Source organism: Anolis carolinensis, unplaced genomic scaffold (genome assembly GCF_035594765.1).
Source record: "Anolis carolinensis isolate JA03-04 unplaced genomic scaffold, rAnoCar3.1.pri scaffold_7, whole genome shotgun sequence".
In the NCBI taxonomy this organism is placed as follows: domain Eukaryota; kingdom Metazoa; phylum Chordata; class Lepidosauria; order Squamata; family Dactyloidae; genus Anolis; species Anolis carolinensis.
The window spans coordinates 31,920,187-31,939,591 of NW_026943818.1; the positions used below are offsets into that span (position 1 = coordinate 31,920,187).

At 39.0% G+C, this 19,405-nt stretch overlaps 1 protein-coding gene across 5 annotated transcripts in view; it reads right to left on the reverse strand.

Moving 5' to 3' along the window:
* Window positions 1–534: 534 nt before the first annotated feature.
* Window positions 535–19,405, reverse strand: part of gatad2a (GATA zinc finger domain containing 2A) — a 59,387-nt gene continuing 40,516 nt past the window's right edge. For 4 of the 5 annotated variants that reach the window (XM_062960364.1, XM_062960362.1, XM_062960365.1 and 1 more), the window contains 9 exons: window positions 16,649–16,778; window positions 13,796–13,927; window positions 10,975–11,067; window positions 10,663–10,791; window positions 7,886–8,074; window positions 7,499–7,790; window positions 3,629–3,933; window positions 3,305–3,536; window positions 535–810 (listed from right to left, as the gene is read on the reverse strand). In XM_062960364.1, the coding sequence (XP_062816434.1) occupies window positions 671–810; window positions 3,305–3,536; window positions 3,629–3,933; window positions 7,499–7,790; window positions 7,886–8,074; window positions 10,663–10,791; window positions 10,975–11,067; window positions 13,796–13,927; window positions 16,649–16,778 (1,642 nt within the window). In that variant the 3' untranslated portion in view covers window positions 535–670. The remainder of the gene's footprint in view (window positions 811–3,304; window positions 3,537–3,628; window positions 3,934–7,498; window positions 7,791–7,885; window positions 8,075–10,662; window positions 10,792–10,974; window positions 11,068–13,795; window positions 13,928–16,648; window positions 16,779–19,405) is intronic. The other variant, XM_062960366.1, reaches the window with a different exon arrangement.

A 19,405-nucleotide genomic window follows, 5' to 3' on the forward strand; every position in this document is an offset into this window, starting at 1 on the left:
TTTGGGAGCCCGAGAAAAAATAATAATAATAATAATAACAAATCCTCTCTCCGAGATTCGGACGAAATCCAGAGTCCGGAAGGGCGAAAAAGGCCCTTTTGCAAAAATAATAATAATAATAATGAAGACGATCCAGTTTGTTTATTTATTTGGAAAATAAAAGAAAGGGAAATAAGTATCGAAATCCTCGTCGTCGCAAAGAAACAAAATCCGCGTCCTGTCGAGAGTCCGTAATAATATAAGTTACTCCTCCGGAAATTTAAAAAAAAAAAAGAAATAGCAGAACGGCAAGAAAAAGAAAACAAAAGCCAAAAAAATTTAGTCCTTCGATGGAAACAAGTAAATAAAGGGGGGAAAAATAACCTAAAAAGTAAGTCTCTTTAAGGCAGGAAAAAAGGGAAAATTCGGAAGAGTCCTTTCGTTGACCGTTAAGGTTTCAAACTAAACGACACCCAGAAAAAAAAAAGAGTAATAATTATAATTAAACGGGGAGGAAAAAAATATGTATATGTATATATATATCCACAAAATAATTTCGTCCCGGTCCCGACTTGTAGATCCAAGCGCGACGAGGTCTCGGCGGAGCGAGGAGTGAAAAAAATAAATCCCGATGAAAAGTAGGAACGAAGAAAAAAACGATGCGGGGAAAACGGAGAGGCCGGATTGGGCCTTATTTCCAGGTGGCCGATTGCGGGATGGACCGCGGGGGGATCATGTCCAGGAGGTACTCGCGCTGGCGGTCCACGGCCGAGGAGCCCGCCGTTGTCTTGTGCACCGCCAGGCCCGGGCTCACGAAATTCAGCGACCCGCCTGGTTCGACCGGAAACAGAGACAGAAAAAAAATATATCTATATATATAAAAGAGTAATGGCATCACGGCAACGCACAAAACAACAAAACCACACAACTATATAACCCATTTATCTATCTCTATATATAAATGAGTGATGGCATCACGGCGACCCACAAAACAACAAAACCACAGGCCCCCCAACCTCGAAATTTGACAACACAACCCATCATCCACGCCCCTAGGTTGATACAACAAAAAGAAAAGAAAAATAAAGTCCTAATTAGAGAGAGAGGAATAATTGCTTTTATCCAATTGCTGCCAGTTACAAGGCTAAGTCTCCTAGCAACCTACTCAGCCCAGGGGACAGGCAGAGTTCGGCCTCACTTAGGCCTCTTCCACACAACTATATAACCCATTTATCTATCTCTATATATAGAAATGAGTGATGGCATCACGGCGACCCACAAAACAACAAAACCACAGGCCCCCCAACCTCGAAATTTGACAACACAACCCATCATCCACGCCCCTAGGTTGATACAACAAAAAGAAAAGAAAAATAAAGTCCTAATTAGAGAGAGAGAGCAATGATTGTTTTTATCCAATTGCTGCCAGTTACAAGGCTAAGTCTCCTAGCAACCTACTCAGCCCAGGGGACAGGCAGAGTTCGGCCTCACTTAGGCCTCTTCCACAGATTATCTAATTTGAACTGGATTATATGGCAGTGTAGACTCAAAGCCCTTCCACACAACTGTATAACCCATTTATCTATCTCTATATATAAAAGAGTGATGGCATCACGGCGACCCACAAAACAACAAAACTACAGGCCCCCCAACCTCGAAATTTGACAACACAACCCATCATCCACGCCCCTAGGTTGATACAACAAAAAGAAAAGAAAAATAAAGTCCTAATTAGAGGGAGAGGAATCATTGTTTTTATCCAATTGCTGCCAGTTACAAGGCTAAGTCTCCTAGCAACCTACTCAGCCCAGGGGACAGGCAGAGTTAGGCCTCACTTAGGCCTCTTCCACACAACTATATAACCCATTTATCTATCTCTATATATAGAAATGAGTGATGGCATCACGGCGACCCACAAAACAACAAAACCACAGGCCCCCCAACCTCGAAATTTGACAACACAACCCATCATCCACGCCCCTAGGTTGATACAGCAAAAAGAAAAGAAAAATAAAGTCCTAATTAGAGAGAGCAATGATTGTTTTTATCCAATTGCTGCCAGTTACAAGGCTAAGTCTCCTAGCAACCTACTCAGCCCAGGGGACAGGCAGAGTTAGGCCTCACTTAGGCCTCTTCCACACAACTATATAACCCATTTATCTATCTCTATATATAGAAATGAGTGATGGCATCACGGCGACCCACAAAACAACAAAACCACAGGCCCCCCAACCTCGAAATTTGACAACACAACCCATCATCCACGCCTCTAGGTTGATACAACAAAAAGAAAAGAAAAATAAAGTCCTAATTAGAGAGAGAGCAATGATTGTTTTTATCCAATTGCTGCCAGTTACAAGGCTAAGTCTCCTAGCAACCTACTCAGCCCAGGGGACAGGCAGAGTTAGGCCTCACTTAGGCCTCTTCCACACAACTATATAACCCATTTATCTATCTCTATATATAGAAATGAGTGATGGCATCACGGCGACCCACAAAACAACAAAACCACAGGCCCCCCAACCTCGAAATTTGACAACACAACCCATCATCCACGCCTCTAGGTTGATACAACAAAAAGAAAAGAAAAATAAAGTCCTAATTAGAGAGAGAGCAATGATTGTTTTTATCCAATTGCTGCCAGTTACAAGGCTAAGTCTCCTAGCAACCTACTCAGCCCAGGGGACAGGCAGAGTTCGGCCTCACTTAGGCCTCTTCCACAGATTATCTAATTTGCACTGGATTATATGGCAGTGTAGACTCAAGGCCCTTCCACACAGCTATATAACCCAAGGGAGAGGCTACACCAGAATAACAACAACAACAACAACAACAACAACATATACACCAAGCCCTAGAGCAATGCCAAGTGAGAGTCTACACCGAAATAATAATAATAATAATAATAATAATAATAATATACTCCTTAAGCCTCAGAGCAATGCCAAGCGAGAGGCTACACCCGAATAATAATAATAATAATAATAATAATAATAATAATAATAATAATAATATACTCCTTAAGCCTCAGAGCAATGCCAAGCGAGAGGCTACACCAGAATAATAATAATAATAATAATAATAATAATAATAATAATAATAATAATAATAATATACTCCCTAAGCCTCAGAGCAATGCCAAGCGAGAGGCTACACCTTAAAGTTTCCTCTACGCTGACGATCTTGCCACCACCGCTCAGCACAGAGTGTCAGACGCTTTGAGTGAACCCGAAAGGAAGTGGGCGAGAGGGGCGGAAAGCGAGAGAAGCGGCCCAGGTGGAGGTGGTGTCTGGGGGGGAGGGAGGGGGAGGAGGGGTAGTTCTACCTGGGTTTCCGAGGGTCTTCTTCCAGGCGCAGGGGCCTCCTTTCCCGCCGGGCCGCTGAGCGCGCTTACCTTGCCTGCCGCCCAGCACGGCCACGCCGGAGGAGGCGGCAGCAGCAGCGGAGGCGGCAGAGGCGGCAGAGGCGGCAGAGGCGTTCTGCAACTTGGGCGAGGGGCTGAACGCGTGCAAGACCCCGCGGGGAGCGCCGGCGCTTCGGGACAGCTGGCTGGAGGCCTGCGAGGGGGGACAGGAGAATGAGGCACACTCAAGACAACATCCCAGGACTCTACAAAGGACAATGATGCCGGGGATGAGGGTGAGTGTACCTGCTTGAGGGGGTGGTGCTGGGGGGCGAGGGGGTCGGCCTTGCCGGGGGGGGCGGAGCCGGCGGTGGCAGTGGCCTGCTGTAGGATGCGCTGCTCGACCTCCTGCTCCTGCTGCAGGGCCTTGACGAAGGCGGCCTTGAGGCGGGCGGTGTGCTCGGCCTTGAGGGCCTTCTTCTGGTTGGAGGACATGCAGGTCTCGCACATGATGGCCCCGCCCTTCTCCTCCCGCCACCGGCACGTGAAGTCCGTCTTGCACTGCACACACCGGAACGGGTCCTGCCAGGACGGAGCCACCGGGACCTTGCCTGGCGGGAGACAGAGACGGGATGGGGTCACACTCGGCGGGGCTTCACGTGGTTCTCTTGGAAAGATGTATCCACAAAGAGTTTGCCTGCCCCTCCATTACAGATCCATCCATCCATGAATCCATCCATCAATCCATCTATCTATCCATCCATCCATGAATCCATCTATCCATCCATCAATCCATCCATCCATGAATCCATCTATCTATCCATCTATCCATCCATCCATCCATCCATCCATCCATGAATCCATCAACCAATCAATCCATCCATCCATGAATGAATCCATCTATGAGTCCATGAATCCATCCATTTATCCATCCATCCATGAATCCATCTGTCCATCCATCAATCCATCTAACCATCCATCAATCTATCTATGCATGCATCCATCTATGAGTCCATGAATCCATCCATTTATCCATCCATCCATGAATCCATCTGTCCATCCATCAATCCATCTAACCATCCATCAATCTATCTATGCATGCATCCATCTATGAGTCCATGAATCCATCCATTTATCCATCCATCCATGAATCCATCTGTCCATCCATCAATCCATCTAACCATCCATCAATCTATCTATGCATGCATCCATCCATGAGTCCATGAATCCATCCATTTATCCATCCATCCATGAATCCATCTGTCCATCCATCAATCCATCTAACCATCCATCAATCTATCTATGCATGCATCCATCTATGAGTCCATGAATCCATCCATTTATCCATCCATCCATGAATCCATCTGTCCATCCATCAATCCATCTAACCATCCATCAATCTATCTATGCATGCATCCATCCATGAGTCCATGAATCCATCCATTTATCCATCCATCCATGAATCCATCTGTCCATCCATCAATCCATCTAACCATCCATCAATCTATCTATGCATGCATCCATCCATGAGTCCATGAATCCATCCATTTATCCATCCATCCATGAATCCATCTGTCCATCCATCAATCCATCTAACCATCCATCAATCTATCTATGCATGCATCCATCCATGAGTCCATGAATCCATCCATTTATCCATCCATCCATGAATCCATCTGTCCATCCATCAATCCATCTAACCATCCATCAATCTATCTATGCATGCATCCATCTATGAGTCCATGAATCCATCCATTTATCCATCCATCCATGAATCCATCTGTCCATCCATCAATCCATCTAACCATCCATCAATCTATCTATGCATGCATCCATCTATGAGTCCATGAATCCATCCATTTATCCATCCATCCATGAATCCATCTGTCCATCCATCAATCCATCTAACCATCCATCAATCTATCTATGCATGCATCCATCTATGAGTCCATGAATCCATCCATTTATCCATCCATCCATGAATCCATCTGTCCATCCATCAATCCATCTAACCATCCATCAATCTATCTATGCATGCATCCATCTATGAGTCCATGAATCCATCCATTTATCCATCCATCCATGAATCCATCTGTCCATCCATCAATCCATCTAACCATCCATCAATCTATCTATGCATGCATCCATCTATGAGTCCATGAATCCATCCATTTATCCATCCATCCATGAATCCATCTGTCCATCCATCAATCCATCTAACCATCCATCAATCTATCTATGCATGCATCCATCTATGAGTCCATGAATCCATCCATTTATCCATCCATCCATGAATCCATCTGTCCATCCATCAATCCATCTAACCATCCATCAATCTATCTATGCATGCATCCATCCATGAGTCCATGAATCCATCCATTTATCCATCCATCCATGAATCCATCTGTCCATCCATCAATCCATCTAACCATCCATCAATCTATCTATGCATGCATCCATCTATGAGTCCATGAATCCATCCATTTATCCATCCATCCATGAATCCATCTGTCCATCCATCAATCCATCTAACCATCCATCAATCTATCTATGCATGCATCCATCCATGAGTCCATGAATCCATCCATTTATCCATCCATCCATGAATCCATCTGTCCATCCATCAATCCATCTAACCATCCATCAATCTATCTATGCATGCATCCATCTATGAGTCCATGAATCCATCCATTTATCCATCCATCCATGAATCCATCTGTCCATCCATCAATCCATCTAACCATCCATCAATCTATCTATGCATGCATCCATCTATGAGTCCATGAATCCATCCATTTATCCATCCATCCATGAATCCATCTGTCCATCCATCAATCCATCTAACCATCCATCAATCTATCTATGCATGCATCCATCTATGAGTCCATGAATCCATCCATTTATCCATCCATCCATGAATCCATCTGTCCATCCATCAATCCATCTAACCATCCATCAATCTATCTATGCATGCATCCATCCATGAGTCCATGAATCCATCCATTTATCCATCCATCCATGAATCCATCTGTCCATCCATCAATCCATCTAACCATCCATCAATCTATCTATGCATGCATCCATCTATGAGTCCATGAATCCATCCATTTATCCATCCATCCATGAATCCATCTGTCCATCCATCAATCCATCTAACCATCCATCAATCTATCTATGCATGCATCCATCCATGAGTCCATGAATCCATCCATTTATCCATCCATCCATGAATCCATCTGTCCATCCATCAATCCATCTAACCATCCATCAATCTATCTATGCATGCATCCATCTATGAGTCCATGAATCCATCCATTTATCCATCCATCCATGAATCCATCTGTCCATCCATCAATCCATCTAACCATCCATCAATCTATCTATGCATGCATCCATCCATGAGTCCATGAATCCATCCATTTATCCATCCATCCATGAATCCATCTGTCCATCCATCAATCCATCTAACCATCCATCAACCTATCTATGCATGCATCCATCCATGAGTCCATGAATCCATCCATTTATCCATCCATCCATGAATCCATCTGTCCATCCATCAATCCATCTAACCATCCATCAATCTATCTATGCATGCATCCATCCATGAGTCCATGAATCCATCCATTTATCCATCCATCCATGAATCCATCTGTCCATCCATCAATCCATCTAACCATCCATCAATCTATCTATGCATGCATCCATCCATGAGTCCATGAATCCATCCATTTATCCATCCATCCATGAATCCATCTGTCCATCCATCAATCCATCTAACCATCCATCAATCTATCTATGCATGCATCCATCTATGAGTCCATGAATCCATCCATTTATCCATCCATCCATGAATCCATCTGTCCATCCATCAATCCATCTAACCATCCATCAATCTATCTATGCATGCATCCATCCATGAGTCCATGAATCCATCCATGAATCCATCCATGAATCCATCTGTCCATCCATCCATCCATGAACAAATCCATCTGTCCATCCATCTATCCATCCATGAGTCCATGAATCCATCTGTCCATCCATCTGTCCATCCATGAGTCCATGAATCCATCTGTCCATGAATCCATCCATCCATCTAATTCTACCCATACAGACCCATCCATCCAACTGTTATTCTACCCTTACAGATCTCTCTCTCTCTCTCTCTGGTTCTACCTTGGGCTTCGAGCAGGTTCTGGACCACCTCCTCCAGGCCGACCAGGTAGATGAACTCGTTGTTGGCGGCGCTGGGCAGGAAGCTCATCTGGGGGGCCGGGGGCTTGGGGGGCGGGATCTCCAGCAGCGTCTTCTCCAGCTGCTTCCGCAGGGCCAGCTTGGCCGCCGCCTGACGGCTGGCCGGGGACTCGCTCGAGTTCACGATGGAGGCCACGCTCGAGGCCAGGCCCCCCGCCGTGCTCCCCTGGGACCCCGACCCCGAGGAGGACCCCTTCAGCGAGTTCGACGAGCCCTGCGCGGGGGGAAAGGAAGACGGGAGCACTCCGTTAGGCATCCAAATGGCCCTCGGGTTCGGTCCCAATCTTGCCGGGGGTTATGGGTCCTGACCTGCGGGATGTTGACCAGGAGGCTGGCGTTGGGGACGTTGGTGACGCGGATGAGTCCCTGCTGGATGATGCGCTGGCCCTGGATCTGGACGCTGGGCACCGAGGCCCGCGGGGCCAGCAGCAGCGGAGGAGGGCCCGAGCCCGAGCCCTGGCGCAGAGGGTGCAGCTGCTGCGCAGACACAGACAGCGGCTGAGACGGGACAAAGAAAGAGAGAGACAAGACCACGGGATGAGATGGAGAAAGGGGGAGAGACAAGAGCAACAGCATGACTGTCGCCACCTTCAGACACCAATATCATCATCATTATATTATTATTATTGACACGACATTGTATGACACAGCAAACAAGGTAGATATGCTGGATTATATTATTATTACAGTAGAGTCTCACTTATCCACTTGTGTGTGTGTATGAGTGTGTGTGTGTGTATCTATATATATAAAAGAGTGATGGCATCACGGCAACCCACAAAACAACAACAAAAAACTACAGCCCTATGTATTTATGTTTATATCTATCTATCTATATATATAAAAGAGTGATGGCATCACGGCAACCCACAAAACAACAACAAAAAACTACAGCCCTATGTATTTATGTTTATATCTATCTATCTATATATATAAAAGAGTGATGGCATCACGGCAACCCACAAAACAACAACAAAAAACTACAGCCCTATGTATTTATGTTTATATCTATCTATCTATATATATAAAAGAGTGATGGCATCACGGCAGCGGACAAAACAACAAAAGTAAACACCACACAACCTCGAAATTTGACAACACAACCCATCATCCACGCCTCTAGGTTGATACAACAAAAAGAAAAGAAAAATAAAGTCCTAATTAGAGGGAGAGGAATAATTGCTTTTATCCAATTGCTGCCAGTTAGAAGGCTAAGCTCCTCCAACTTGGTCTCCTAGCAACCCAATAAAAAATAATAAAAAACACTAAAAAATAATTAAAAACACTAAAAGATTAATACAATAAAATACTAGAGCAGAAAATAACTAAAAATAATACAAGAAAATAATAAAATATAATAAAAAAACTTACAATAAAATTAATAAAAAAAATACAAATAACGTCAAATAAAAATTACACAATTTTTAACCAATACCACCACCACTTTGCCACAACAACGCGTGGCCGGGCACAGCTAGTATATATATATATACATACCCCACTATATATATTTGTGTGTATATATATACCCTGCTACATGTGTGTGTGTATATATATATATATATACCGTTATGTGTATGTGTGTGTATATATGTGTGTGTTTGCATATATATACACACCCTGCTATGTGTATGTGTGTTATTTATTTTGTGTCAAAAGCATTGCATAACAAATACATTTTAAAATGATGAAAAAAAAGGAAATCACAAGCAACTAAATAGTTTTAGACCAAAAACGGGCAACAGCAACCGCATTGTCCGTAGCTTTAAGGGTTGGATGAATGTATGTGTGTGTGTGTGTGTGTGTATGTGTATATATACATTATTATTATTATTATTATTATTATTATTATTATTATTATTATTATTACTATTTCCTGCCAATAATAATAATAGTAATAGGCAGGAAATAATAATAATAATAATAAATATATTGTGATTTTTATTTTCATAATTGGCAGCAAATAACAATAATAATAATAATAATAGGCAGGAAATAATAATAATATATTGTTGTTTTTATTTCCATAATTGGCAGCAAATAATAACAATAATAATAATAATAGGCAGGAAATAATAACAACAATAATATTGTTTTTATTATTTCCTGCCAACAATAGGCAGGAAATAATAATACTAATAGTATATTGTTATTTTTATTTCCATAATTGGCAGCAAATAATAACAATAATAATAATAGGCAGGAAATAATAACAACAACAATAATATTGTTTTTATTATTTCCTGCCAACAATAGGCAGGAAATAATAATACTAATAGTATATTGTTATTTTTATTTCCATAATTGGCAGCAAGTAATAACAATAATAATAATAGGCAGGAAATAATAACAACAATAATATTGTTTTTATTATTTCCTGCCAACAATAATAATAATAATACTAATAGTATAGTGTTGTTATGATTTCCATAATAATAGGCAGGAAATAATAATAATAATAATATTGTTTTTATTATTTCCTGCCAACAATAGGCAGGAAATAATAATACTAATAGTATATTGTTATTTTTATTTCCATAATTGGCAGCAAATAATAACAATAATAATAATAGGCAGGAAATAATAACAACAATAATAATAATATTGTTTTTATTATTTCCTGCCAACAATAATAATAATAATAATACTAATAGTATATTGTTATTATGATTTCCATAATAATAGGCAGGAAATAATAATACTAATAGTATATTGTTATTTTTATTTCCATAATTGGCAGCAAATAATAACAATAATAATAATAGGCAGGAAATAATAACAACAATAATAATAATATTGTTTTTATTATTTCCTGCCAACAATAATAATAATAATAATAATAATAATAATAATAATAATAATAATAGTATATTGTTGTTATGATTGCCATAATAATAGGCAGGAAATAATAATAATAATAATAATAATAATAATAATAATAATAATAATATTGTTTTTATTATTTCCATAATAATTGGTAGGAAATAATAATAATAATATTTCCTGCCAAGAATAATAATAGGCAGAAAATAATAATAATAATAATAATAATAATAATAATAATAATAGTACATGGAGCAACTCACCTGGGCGCCTCGGACGAGAGGAGGCATGACGATTTGCGTGTTCTGCTGGGAGCCCAGCTTGGAGGAGGCCTGCTGCCCGCCCCGGATCAACGGCGGAGGGATTATTGTCCCAGGAATACGCGAGGAATTCTAGGGTGGGCGGGAGGGGATAGTTCTATTAGTATGGCCATGAAAATAATAATAATAATAATAATAATAATAATAATAATAATAATAATATTAAAATGCACAACAACCCAGTGATCCCAGCCATGAGAGCCTTCGACAAGACATTATTATTATTATTATTATTATTATTAATGATTGACAGACCTGCAGGAGGGCCGACTTGCCCGAGGTGAGGCTCTGCGTCCCTCGCACCAGGGGCGGCGGGGTGGCCGCGGCGTTTCCGGAAGAGCCCACGGGCTGTTTGGGAAAAAAAACGGGAACGGAAAAGAGACTTTAGCAAAGTAAATTGGGACTGGGGGCTTTAAGGTTCCCAGGTCAATTAACTGCAATGTATATTTCCACTCCCCTTTAAGCCGTGACACCATCCGATCCCTCCCGACAGATGGCCATCCAACCATACATATAACACACATACACACACACACACACACATATATATACAGGATATATATTGTAGAGTCTTAAGAGACCCCAGAGGTCATCCAATGCAGCCCCTTTCAGTCGCGACACAATCTAATCCCTCCCGACAGATGGCCATCCAGCCTTACTTACGACATACACACACACACGCACACATATATCTAGGAGAGATATATATACATATACATATATACATATGAATCTTAAGAGGGACCCCAAAGGTCATCCCATGCAGCCCCTTTCAGTCGCGACACAATCCGATCCCTCCCGACAGATGGCCATCCAGCCATACATACGACACACACACACACACACACACATATATCTAGGAGATATATATATACATATACATATATACATATGAATCTTAAGAGGGACCCCAAAGGTCATCCAATGCAGCCCCTTTCAGTCGCGACACAATCCGATCCCTCCCGACAGATGGCCATCCAGCCATACATACGACACACACACACACACACACACACACATATATATATATCTAGGAGAGATATATATACATATACATATATACATATGAATCTTAAGAGGGACCCCAAAGGTCATCCCATGCAGCCCCTTTCAGTTGCGACACAATCCGATCCCTCCCGACAGATGGCCATCCAGCCATACATATAACACACATACACACACACACACACACACATATATATATCTAGGAGATATATATATACATATACATATATACATATGAATCTTAAGAGGGACCCCAAAGGTCATCCCATGCAGCCCCTTTCAGTCGCGACACAATCCGATCCCTCCCGACAGATGGCCATACATATAACACACATACACACATACACACACACACATATATACAGGATATATATTGTAGAGTCTTAAGAGACCCCAGAGGTCATCCAATGCAGCCCCTTTCAGCCACAACACAATCCAATCCCTCCTGACAGATGGCCATTCAACTACACACACACACACACACACACACACACACACACATATCTAGGATATATATACATATATGAATCTTAAGAGTCTCAGAGACCCCAAAGGTCATCCAATGCAGCCCCTTTCTGCCACGACACCATCCGATCCCTCCCGACAGATGGCCACCCAGCCACACATATGATATATATACAGTAGAGTCTCACTTATCCAACACTCGCTTATCCAACGTTCTGGATTATCCAACGCATTTTTGGAGTCAATGTTTTCAATATATCATAATATTTTGGTGCTAAATTCATAAATACAGTAATTACTACATAGCATTACTGTGTATTGAACTACTTTTTCTGTCAAATTTGTTCTATAACATGAAGTTTTGGTGCTTAATTTGTAAAATCATAACCTAATTTGATGTTTAATAGGCTTTTCCTTAATCCCTCCTTATTATCCAACATATTCACTTATCCAACGTTCTGCCGGCCTGTTTATGTTGGATAAGTGAGACTCTACTGTATATATATATTTGAATCTTAAGTGGGACCCCAAAGGTCATCCAATGCAGCCCCTTTCAGCCATGACATAATCCAATCCCTCCTGACAGATGGCCATCCAGCCATACATTTATATATATATATATATATATATATATATATATATATATATATATATATATGAATCTTAAGAGTCTCAGAGACCCCAAAGGTCATCCAGTGCAGCCCCTTTCAGCCATGACATAATCCAATCCCTCCTGACAGATGGCCATCCAGCCATACATTTTTATATATATATATATATATATATATATGTGTGTGTGTGTGTGTGTGTATATATATATATATATATATATATATATATATATATATATATATATGAATCTTAAATCTCAGAGACCCCAAAGGTCATCCAGTGGAGCCCCTTTCAGCCATGACACAATCCGATCCCTCCTGACAGATGGCCATCCAGCCATACATACGACATATACACACACACACATATATATATCTAGTGTATATATATATATATACACACACATATATGAATCTTAAAGAGTCTCAGAGACCCCAAACGTCATCCAATGCAGCCCCTTTCTGCCGCAACACCATCCGATCCCTCCTGACAGATGGCCATCCAGCCATAAATATGACAAACATATATATATATGAATTTTAAGAGTCTGAGAAACCTCCAGAGGTCATCCAATTAATGAATCTTAAGAGGGACCCCAAAGGTCATCCAATGCAGCCCCTTTCAGCTGTGACACAATCCGATCCCTCCTGACAGGTGGCCATCCAGCCATACATACGACATATACACACACACACACACACATATATATATATATATATATATATGAGATATATATATGAATCTTAAAGAGTCTGAGAGACCCCAAGGTCATCCAGTGCAGCCCCTTTCTGCCGCGACACAATCCGATCCCTCCCGGCAGATGGCCATCCAGCCATGTATATGATATATATATATATATATATATATATATATATATATATATATATATATATAAGAATCTTAAGAGGGACCCCAAAGGTCATCCAGTGCAGCCTCTTTCAGCCGTGACACCATCTGATCCCTCCCGACAGATGTCCACCCAGTCTGGGTTCACCTTTTGGGCGGAGGTCTCCTTCTGGATCTGGCTCTGGCGCAGCTTCTTGAGGAGCACCAGCTTGGCCTCCTCCAGGCGCAGCTCCTCCTTCAGACGCTTGATCAGGCGCTCACGCTCCTCCGGGCTGCTCTTCTGCAAAACAAGAGTCTTATTATTATTATTATTATTATTATTATTATTATTATTATTATTATTAGTTCTTTAGTGCAAGGATTTCTGTATTCAGGTCTGAGGATTGGTGAGATAGCGCGAGCCATGTGTGTATATATAGATAATATAATATATCTGTAATGTGCATAATTAGGACCGAGTTAACAACAAAACCACTGGGCCAAACCACACCAAATCTGGCCACAAAACTCATCACTTTCCAAGGAGTGACCATTAAACAAATAAAAAAAGAAACACCAATAGTTATATTATTATTATTATATTAGTTCTTAAGTGCAAGGATTTCTGTATTCAGGTCTGAGGATTGGTGAGATGGCGCGAGCCATGTGTGTATATATAGATAATATAATATATCTGTAATGTGCATAATGAGGACTGAGTTAACAACAAAACCATCGGGCCAAATCACACCAAATCTGGCCACAAAACTCATCTCTTTCCAAGGAGTGACCATTAAATAAAGAAAAAAAGAAACACAAATAGTAATATTATTATTATTATATTAGTTCTTAAGTGCAAGGATTTCTGTATTCAGGTCTTAGGATTGGTGAGATGGCGCGAGCCATGTGTGTATATATAGATAATATATCTGTAATGTGCATAATTAGGACCGAGTTAACAACAAAACCACTGGGCCAAATCACACCAAATCTGGCCACAAAACTCATCAATTTCCAAGGAGTGAACATCAAAAACAAAGAAAAAAAGAAACACCGATAGTTATTATTATTATTATTATTATTATTATTATTATTATTATTATATTAGTTCTTAAGTGCAAGGATTTCTGTATTCAGGTCTTAGGATTGGTGAGATGGCGCGAGCCATGTGTGTATATATAGATAATATAATATATCTGTAATGTGCATAATTAGGACCGAGTTAACAACAAAACCACTGGGCCAAATCACACCAAATTTGGCCACAAAACTCATCACTTTCCAAGGAGTGGCCATTAAACAAATAAAAAAAGAAACACCAATAGTTATATTATTATTATTATATTAGTTCTTAAGTGCAAGGATTTCTGTATTCAGGTCTGAGGATCGGTGAGATGGCGAGAGCCGTGTGTGTGTATATAATATAATATAATATAATATAATATAATATAATATAATATAATATAATACAATACAATACAATATATCTGTAATGTGAATAATTAGGACCGAGTTAACAACAAAACCAGTGGGCCAAACCACACCAAATCTGGGCACAAAACTCATCACTTTCCAAGGAGTGAACATCAAAAACAAAGAAAAAAAGAAACACAAATAGTAATATTATTATTATTATATTAGTTCTTAAGTGCAAGGATTTCTGTATTCAGGTCTTAGGATTGGTGAGATGGCGCGAGCCATGTGTGAATATAATATAATATAATATTATTATTATTATTATTATTATTATTATTATTAGCGACATTTATATACCGACAAGTATATATACATACAATATATTATATTATACAACTATATCGCAATATTATTAGTAATATTGCATGTAATATAAATATACAATTATAATAATGAATTATAATTATTATTACATTGTATTACATCATAATATTATTATCAATATTACATGTATATACAATGTATTATAATGTTAGTATAGTATAATATTATTACATATCATTATATCATTAAATTATTAGTTATTAATTATTAATTATTAGTTCTTAAGTGCGAGGATTTCTGTATTCAGGTCTGAGGATTGGTGAGATGGCGCGAGCCATGTGTGTATATAATATAATATAATATAATATAATATAATAATAATAATAATAATAATAATAATAATAATTATTATTATTATTATTATTATTATTATTATTATTATTATTATTTGCAACATTTATATACCGCCCTTCTCACCCCGAAGGGGACTCAGGGTGGTTTACAAGTATATATACATACAATATATTATATTATACAACTATATTGCAATATTATTAGTAATATTGCATGTAATATAAATATACAATTATAATAGTGAATTATAATTATTATTACATTGTATTACATCATAATATTATTATCAATATTACATGTATATACAGTAGAGTCTCACTTATCCAACACTCGCTTATCCAACGTTCTGGATTATCCAACGCATTTTTGTAGTCAATGTTTTCAATACATCATGATATTTTGGTGCTAAATTTGTAAATACAGTAATTACTACATAGCATTACCGCGTATTGAACTACTTTTTCTGCCAAATTTGTTGTCTAACATGATGTTTTGGTGCTTAATTTGTAAAATCATAACCTAATTTGATGTTTAATAGGCTTTTCCTTAGTGCCTCCTTATTATCCAACATATTCGCTTATCCAACATTCTGCCGGCCCGTTTATGTTGGATAAGTGAGACTCTACTGTACAATGTATTATAATGTTAGTATAGTATAATATTATTACATATCATTATATCATTAAATTATTAGTTATTAATTATTAGTTCTTAAGTGCGAGGATTTCTGTATTCAGGTCTGAGGATTGGTGAGATGGCGCGAGCCGTGTGTGTATATATAGATAATATAATATATCTGTAATGTGCATAATGAGGACCGAGTTAACAACAAAACCAGTGGGCCAAACCACACCAAATCTGGCCACAGGACTCGTCCCTTTCCAAAACCCATCCCCGTATGTAGAAAGCATGATTCTGGTCCGCTCACCATGAGGGCCTCTGCGCTGGTGTCTTTCGGGGGGCTCTTGGCCAGGCCGTTGACCCGGGGGCTGGAGGGCTCGTTGTCCGACAAAACGATGACGTCCGGCGAAGGGACCCGCCGCTCACGCTTGCCATCGCTGTCCCAAAATTCAACAAGAAAGCGAGTGAGGAAGACAGCGAGAAGATGTAAACAATGCCAGAAGTATTATTCCAATGGGGTTCGCTGTGAGTTTTATTATTACAATAACAACAACAACAACAACAAGTGATTAATGACCACCTAAAAGTTTGAGCCAAGATCAGGTCAATCACACTAAATTATTATTATTAGTTACTAATGGCCACCTAAAAGTCCGAGCTAAATTCACATCAATCACACAACACAATAATAATAATAAGTGATTAATGTCTACCTAAAAGTTTGAGCCAAGTTAACATCAATTACACTAAATTATTATTATTAGTTACTAATGTCCACCTAAAAGTCCGAGCTAAATTCACATCAGTCACACAACACAATAATAATATTAATAATAATAATAATAAGTGATTAATGACCACTTGAAAGTTTGAGCCAAGTTCACATCAATCACACTAAATTATTATTATTATTATTATTAGTTACTAATGTCCACCTAAAAGTCCGAGCTAAATTCACATCAGTCACACAACACAATAATAATAATAAGTGATTAATGTCTACCTAAAAGTTTGAGCCAAGTTAACATCAATTACACTAAATTATTATTATTAGTTACTAATGTCCACCTAAAAGTCCGAGCTAAATTCACATCAGTCACACAACACAATAATAATAAGTGATTAATGTCTACATAAAGGTTTGAGCCAAGTTAACATCAATTACACTAAATTATTATTATTATTATTAGTTACTAATGTCCACCTAAAAGTCCGAGCTAAATTCACATCAATCGCACAACACAATAATAATAATAATAATAAATGATTAATGTCCACCTAAAAGTTTGAGCCAAGTTCACATCAATCACACAAAATAATAATAATAATAATAATAATAATAATAATTTAATGTCCACCTAAAAGTTTGAGCCAAGTTCACATCAATCACACAAAATAATAATAATAATAATAATAATTTAATGTCCACCTAAAAGTTTGAGCCAAGTTCACATCAATCACACAAAATAATAATAAGTTTGAGCCAAGATCACGTCAATCACACAAAATAATAATAATAATAATTATAATAATTATTATTATTTAATGCCCACCTAAAAGTATGAGCCAAGTTCATGTCAATCACAGAAAATCATCATCATCATCATCATCATCATCATCATTATTATTATTAATGCCCACCTAAAAGTTTTAGTCAAGTTCACATCAATCACACAACACAATAATAATAATAATAATAATAATAATGTGATTAATGCCCACCTAAAAGTCCAAGCTGAATTCACATCAATCACACAACACAATAATAATAATAATAATAATAATAATAATGTGATTAATGCCCACCTAAAAGTCCAAGCTGAATTCACATCAATCACACAACACAATAATAATAATAATAATAATAATAATAATAATAATAATGTGATTAATGCCCACCTAAAAGTCCAAGCTGAATTCACATCAATCACACAACACAATAATAATAATAATAATAATAATAATAATAATGTGATTAATGCCCACCTAAAAGTTTGAACCAAGTTCACATCAATCACAACACAGTACTGTAATAATAATAATAATAATAATAATAGTAAGTGATTAATGCCTACCTAAAAGTTTGAGCCAAGTTCAGATCAATCACACAACACAATAATAATAATAATAATAATAATAATAATAATAATAATAATGTGATTAATGCCCACCTAAAAGTTTGAAGCAAGTTCACATCAATCACAACACAATACTGTAATAATAATAAAATAATAATAATAATAATAGTAAGTGATTAATGCCTACCTAAAAGTTTGAGCCAAGTTCAGATCAATCACACTGAATAATAATAATAATAATAATAGTTAATATTATTATTATTTAGGTTGCTGTGAGGTTTCTGGGCTGTCTGGCCATGTTCCGGAAGCGTTCTCTCCTGACATTTCGCCCACACCTATGGCAAGCATCCTCAGCAGAGAAACGTCAGGAGAGAATGCTTCTGAAATGTGGCCTTACAGCCCCGAAAACTCACAGCAACCCAGTGATTCCGGCCAGGAAATCGCACTCGGGGCTTGCTTCCAACCCGCCTTACCTCCACAACCCACTAGAGGACATGCAAACACCGTCCGATCACCCTGTCCAACTTTTGGCGAAGTTTACGACCGCAGAATCTGACAAATCAGAGAATCCTCATTTCTCCCTAGCCGAGGCTGGATGGCCATCTGTCAGGAGGGCTCAGGTTGGGGGTTGGACTGGATGGCCCCTGGGGGTCCCTTCCGACTCTCTCGGGTTCGCACTTCCGGAGTTCAATCCCCCACCCCCACCCACACCTCTTGCATGTCACGTGACCCACGTGTGGTCACGTGACCCGGCCGGTTGGAACCGGTTTTCGTGACACATGGCTTTCATTCCGTGGGAGGGAGGATAGAAAATGGAAAACAAGTGGAATTCCAGGCAGGAAACAATCAGGGCCGGCTAACACCTCCCAACAAGGGATTCCCCCCAGGCAGGAAACAGCCAGGCTTTGAAGCTGCGAGGCCGTTTAATGATCACCAAGGTGGGCAATTGCAACATCCAACAGACAAAGAGTCCTCTCTCCCACTTT